The sequence below is a fragment of the Acipenser ruthenus genome, chromosome 26 (genome assembly GCF_902713425.1).
Source record: "Acipenser ruthenus chromosome 26, fAciRut3.2 maternal haplotype, whole genome shotgun sequence".
Classification (NCBI taxonomy): Eukaryota; Metazoa; Chordata; class Actinopteri; order Acipenseriformes; family Acipenseridae; genus Acipenser; species Acipenser ruthenus.
In genome coordinates this window covers 24,966,319-24,972,133 of record NC_081214.1, presented here as the reverse complement: position 1 = coordinate 24,972,133, position 5,815 = coordinate 24,966,319, and the positions used below count along the sequence as shown (strand labels likewise).

The 5,815-nt window shown below is 42.1% G+C and overlaps 1 protein-coding gene across 1 annotated transcript; it reads left to right on the top strand.

Moving 5' to 3' along the window:
- The first annotated feature begins 2,170 nt into the window (after positions 1–2,170).
- Positions 2,171–4,662, top strand: LOC131701736 (protein shisa-1-like). Its single transcript, XM_059001469.1, has 2 exons — positions 2,171–2,920; positions 3,363–4,662. Exons 1-2 carry the CDS (start codon positions 2,623–2,625, stop codon positions 3,899–3,901), a joined length of 837 nt encoding a protein of 278 aa, XP_058857452.1. The 5' UTR covers positions 2,171–2,622; the 3' UTR covers positions 3,902–4,662.
- The last annotated feature ends 1,153 nt before the right edge of the window (positions 4,663–5,815 follow it).

Sequence of the window (5,815 nt, the reverse complement as noted above, 5' to 3'; positions counted from 1 at the left end):
TCAAGCTGCCTGGAAAAGGTTACTCTCTCAGTCATGTGGGAATCTTTCAGCTACCGTCTTCCTGGGGAAGCATTCATACATAAACGACTTCATTAAAGAAACACATAAATCATCTGCTGGTATCCTTATTGAAGCGCTCCTTGTATTATTTTAAATCTGGATGATTGTCTGAAACTGTGTTTTTGAATTCTTGAGAGGTAGATTGCTGTGCTACTTATTAATTTGCAACATGTGACAGGTAAGAACACATGATTGAAGTTTATTATTATATAAGTAGGGTTAGAAATGAGATAAACAAACAAACAAACAAACAAACAAAAAAAACTGAAAATAATAAAATTCAAGTACAACAACATTCCTCCCCTGAGTTTCATCTAAGTGACTCAGCTGGATTCAAAGCTCTTCAGAGTGTTCCATTGTGAAGCTCAGGGGTTAAATTGGGGCGGAATGGTCCAGAACAGAGGTCCACTCTGTTCTTAAGAATTCAAGCCATTAGCTCTGTATGGATCACAATAGGGAGTTCCACCTCTTTTAAAATCCCAGTTCCACCTCTTTTAAAATCACAATTTAACCACTGGTGAGGCTGTCTTACCTGAGCTCTTCAGAGTGTTCCATTGTGAGGCTGTCTTACCTGAGCTCTTCAGAGTGTTCCATTGTGAGGCTGCCTTACCTGAGCTCTTCAGAGTGTTCCATTGTGAGGCTGTCTTACCTAAGCTCTTCAGAGTGTTCCATTGTGAGGCTGTCTTACCTAAGCTCTTCAGAGTGTTCCATTGTGAGGCTGCCTTACCTGAGCTCTTCAGAGTGTTCCATTGTGAGGCTGTCTTACCTGAGCTCTTCAGAGTGTTCCATTGTGAGGCTGTCTTACCTGAGCTCTTCAGAGTGTTCCATTGTGAGGCTCTTACCATCATTGGCTTTGACATCATCTTAGCCTGCTGTGGTCATAAACTGAGAAGGTTATTGAAAGGGGCAACCCTGCTGCCATTAATTATTGTTATTATTATTATTGTTACTCCTCCTGAGAAGCTTCCCAGACGAGTTAAAAGCCGTTCTGCTGCCTGCGGATAATTAGTCTCCAGAGACTCTTCATTTTCCAGATGTGCTGATGCCCTTCTTAGACTGAACATTGTCCAGTAAATAAACAGCACAGGCACTGGACTCGCCTGCCTCCCCACTGAGCCCCGGACATTATAAAGCTTGTTGTTTGAACAGGTGGTGAGGCCGAGTTTCTGGGCTGGGCAGCTGGTGCTTGATAGTAATAGGACACCTGTGTGTGTGTCTCAAGGGGTCCCATAAAAGAGCTCCAGACAAAAATCCTGTTCCCACTATGGCGCTGGAGGTGGCTTGTGAGACGTACAGGGTCACATTACCCTCATTATCATACCACCGCTAATGTATCCCACAGCGCTGTACACCAGTTAGAGCCTGCAGTTCAAAATCAGATTCATGAAGACTCGGATCACCCTACCAAGAGAGGGATCTGACAAGTTGAAATAAAAACATGGTGATGTTTCTATCTACATTTCCTGGATTATCACATTGCAGCTACAGCTAATGGCCTGGATTGAATCACAACTATTGAATCCATACTATGGAGATGTGCTGTTGAGTGGGGCAGTTTTATTTAATTTAATTACAACTTTATAGACCATCAAACACATACTTTCAGTGAAAGCAGAGTATTGTGCTACGATCTAATTAAGCACCGAATCTAAGAAACACCGCAGAACACTTACATTTTCATTTTTAATGACGCCACCACTGTAATGACGTCAATTGTTAATTCTCACCTTGAGATTGAATATTGAATGTGGAGTTTGCAAAACAAACATTTTGCCCAAATCTAATTAATCGTGTTGGAATGGTGTGGCCGAAAGTACTAGACCTATTGTTAAAAAAAAAAAAAAAGTTTCTACATTTATTTAAAAACGCAAATGACCCTTTTGCATGATCTAAACTATAGGCAAAAATGTATTACAAAAGGTAATCATAAACAAACGGTAAATGCAAACATGTGATACATGAGTTTGTCAGAGGGATAATTTATAGTACTATAATTTTACGATGCCGCGCCTTAATTACGGGATTACTCGTCCATGGCCAGTTAACAATGGTTGTTAATTGGGCTGAAAAACGTGACAATGGAAGGTATTGAAATGAAATTTAGCACTCGCAGAGCCCCGCCCACTACTGAGGGGAGTGTGAGCCGTGGGGTGGGAGTGAAGATAAAACAGTATAGGAGGACCAGGGCAAGGTTATTGTTGCTTCGTGTAAACTGGACAGAAGTAAGCGTCTGCGGGACATCAGCGAGGAGTTCATTTGTTCTGGACTGTTTTGTTTTCCTAATTGGGTACTGTCTGACAGTGTTCTACGTTGTTTGAATCAGCAGGTTTGACAAAAACTCGCCAGAAGGTAGTTTACAAATGGAAAAAAAGTTTTAAAAACTTTTTATTTTTATTTTTAATTGTTATTATTATTATTATTATTATTATTATTATTATTATTATTATTATTATTATTATTATTATTATTATTTAAAAAACATTGAATCCAAGCCAAAGCTGAGCAAACCAAGAAAGTTTTAAATCTTAAAAATCTTGTCCGTCTTGTTCTAAACAAGAAGCAATGGCATCTTTGCTGCTAGCTTGTGCGTTGGCATCCCTGCTGTTTGGTTTCCAGCCGAGCGGTGTTGATGCCGGTGGAGAGTATTGCCACGGTTGGGCCGACACCTACAATATCTGGCACGATGGCTTCCAGTGCCCGGAGCGGTATGATGGCGAAGAAGCCAGGTTTTGCTGTGGGACGTGCCATCTCCGCTACTGCTGCAGTACCCCGGAATCCAGACTGGACCAGGAAACTTGCGACAATGACAGTTATCTGGGTTTCGAAACTGAAGAGCAAACTAGCCACAAGCCACCTCAAGGTACGATGCAGTGTATGAGTCGTAATCTCATGCCATTTGTAGTAACGTTCTTTTTTTTTATTTTTGGAAACTTTATTTTAGTTTCACAGTTTAGTATTTTAAGTTTTAGTTTACTTGTTTAGTATTTTAAGTAGGACTTTTTTTTTCATCTTGTGTGCTGCAGCCTACTCTTTTTGTCCTTAGTAACTTAATACAGTACTTAATTGCTTCGCTTTTACAATCTGCAGTGCTACAAGAGGGGCTTTTAAGAAGGTTTTGAATTACACATCTTTGTAGTAGAAAGTAAACAGTGTGGGGTTACAGGATTTCCTGCTGGTGCTGCAATTAGGCAAAAACTGGTCCGACCGCCTCAATATAGCCATTCTAAGCAATTGAATGGTAAACGTATACGCTTTAACAAACCTGTATTAAATCTGCTCCTTTCTTCCCTCTTCTCTTCCAGTGCCTACGTACCTGCCTTTCCTCATTGTTGCCAGCGTGTTCGTATCCTTCGTCATCGTCGGCTCCTTCGTCGCCGTGTGCTGCTGCCGTTGCCTGAAGCCCAAAGCTGGGGAGCAGCAGAGCGGCTCCGTGCCTATCCAGAGCCGTCTGATTGAGTCGGGACCCTCCTCGGACGGCAGGACCCCCTCCCGCCACTCCAGTTCCAGCTCCAGCTCTGCCAGTCGCTGCTCGGCTGGGGGGCGGCCCCAGAATAACATCTGCACCATGGGCACCGAGGGAATGAACGTGTACATGAGCATGCCTCCGCCAGGCAGCTACCCGGTGATGGGATGCCCTCCACCCCAGCAGTACATGCCCCATAACCAGACCCCCTCTCCCTTTGTGCAGCCTCATGGGTACATGGGCTACGGGATCCCACCAGAGCATGCTATGCTGATGGCCCCTGCGTACATCGACAGCAGAGCGGCTTACGGACAGCAGCATCCCTTCCCACAGGCACCCATGCATACCGAGCAGCTGTACCCAGGAGTGACTTTATGAGAACTTATTACTGTCTTATTTTTTTAAACATTTTAAAAGCATAAAGACTGAAAAGTTAGGTTTGGATGTGTCAATCCGTCCTCTAACCTTTGAGTCATGACCTAGCCTCCAGGGCTGGGGTTCGGCCAAAACGCAGGGTTTGTTTAGAGGAATAAGCCAAGACTGTATAATCCAGTTAAAGATAGGGGGTTTCTTTGAAAAGATAAATTGTGGCAGCAGACACAGTGGCTTAGAGAGAATAAGTAGATATCCTTGTATATTTAGGATCTCCCAGAGGAATGTTTACCAAGCCAAGGGGGTGCTTTGAAATTCTCTAGCAGTGTTAATGCAATTAAATATTCCTCTTGTTTATCTTGTGGGGAAATTACATTGGTCTGTCACTTGATGATGCGACTCAAATAACATAATCTAGTTTACAACAAGATGAGATATTAAACAAGACTGTTGCAGTGTTGCTGGATTCTCCCCTCTGTGAGTCCAGTGGTCCACAAGCCAGTAGAAAGCGGAGTGGGACGCGAAACCAAAGACTATATTCATGCTGAGAAAGTTTCTCTTTGTTTTGCACACTTTGTTACAACTCGATGACAAGACTGCTTCTCGAAGCAATGCAAATGTTGTGAATGTCTTAAGTTTGCTTCTGGATGTGGAGCTATCTTTAAACCTGTTTTTTATTTTTTTATTAAATAATCATTTTTGTAAAATGCACTATTTCACTGAATTACAGTGCTCGGGGGGTAATAAAAAATAAATATAGCAGAATTGTCTTGTTCCTATTTATTTCGGTTTGTCCTCCACAACCTCGTGGAAATCCAAATTGTGAGGATACAACATGTTGCATATTGGTAATCTGTTTTAAATACATACGGTTGGCCAAAACCGTGTAAGCAATATATGTTGTTTCAGTATTTTAAATCTCCATTGCTTTAAAATGAGGACATTTACCGCATGTTTAAAGGCCATCATGAGGAACGTGTCTTCATGGTTGTCCCAGGGCATTTAATACTGTATTCTGATCATTCGGGATACATGGAAGGATTGTATATGGTTTTAACTAAATGGGCCACTCCGTTGCTTAGCTGTGGGATTTTCAAATATAGCCATCATGTGTTTGGAATAGTGCTTGTCCTCAGAAATCTGAGATTCATGCATTTTGCTTTAATTGTGGTGATGCAACACAGATGTCTTTATAAGAATGACCCTGCTTGTTTCTAGAGCAGTCTGGGGGTGGGGGGGGTGGGGGGGTGGGGGGGGCTGACAGCAGGGGGGTCATTGGGGAGGAGAAAAGTGTCATCTGTTCATACCCAGAGTGAGCCCATCTGAAGAAGATTGTGTTAATCTGTGAGAAGTGTCTTCGGTGAGGTGTGAAGGACTGACACACAAAGAACTTCAGAGGGGCCCAATGAACTGGGGGCTGGGATGCTTAAACAGATCATTAATATGGGGGCACATTTGCCTTAATTCTGGTTCATTAAGGGGTATTGGTGTATACTGCTTAGGGAAGTTGATTCTTCATCTAGTTGTCTTTGCCTAGATGTCTTCATCTAGACAATGTGGGGAAGCTATAAAAAAGGCTAAGAAGATGCTCGGATATATTGTGAGAAGTGTTGAATTTAAATCAAGGGAAGTAATGTTAAAACTCTACAATGCATTAGTAAGACCTCACCTAGAATATTGTGTTCAGTTCTGGTCACCTCGTTACAAAAAGCATATTGCTGCTCTAGAAAGAGTGCAAAGAAGAGCAACCAGAATTATCACAGGTTTAAAAGGCATGTCGTATGCAGACAGGCTAAAAGAATTGAATCTATTCAGTCTTGAACAAAGAAGACTATGTGGCGATCTGATTCAAACATTCAAAATCCTAAAAGGTATAGACAATGTCAACCCAGGGGACTTCTTTGACCTGAAAAAAGAAAC

What these genes read in the sequence shown, in the direction of transcription:
- LOC131701736 (XM_059001469.1), top strand. Translation starts at nt 2,623, where the DNA reads ATGGCATCTTTGCTGCTAGCTTGTGCGTTGGCATCCCTGCTGTTTGGT. An exon ending in TAGCCACAAGCCACCTCAAG is followed by an intron (nt 2,921 to 3,362) that starts GTACGATGCAGT and finishes CTTCTCTTCCAG; the next exon opens with TGCCTACGTACCTGCCTTTC.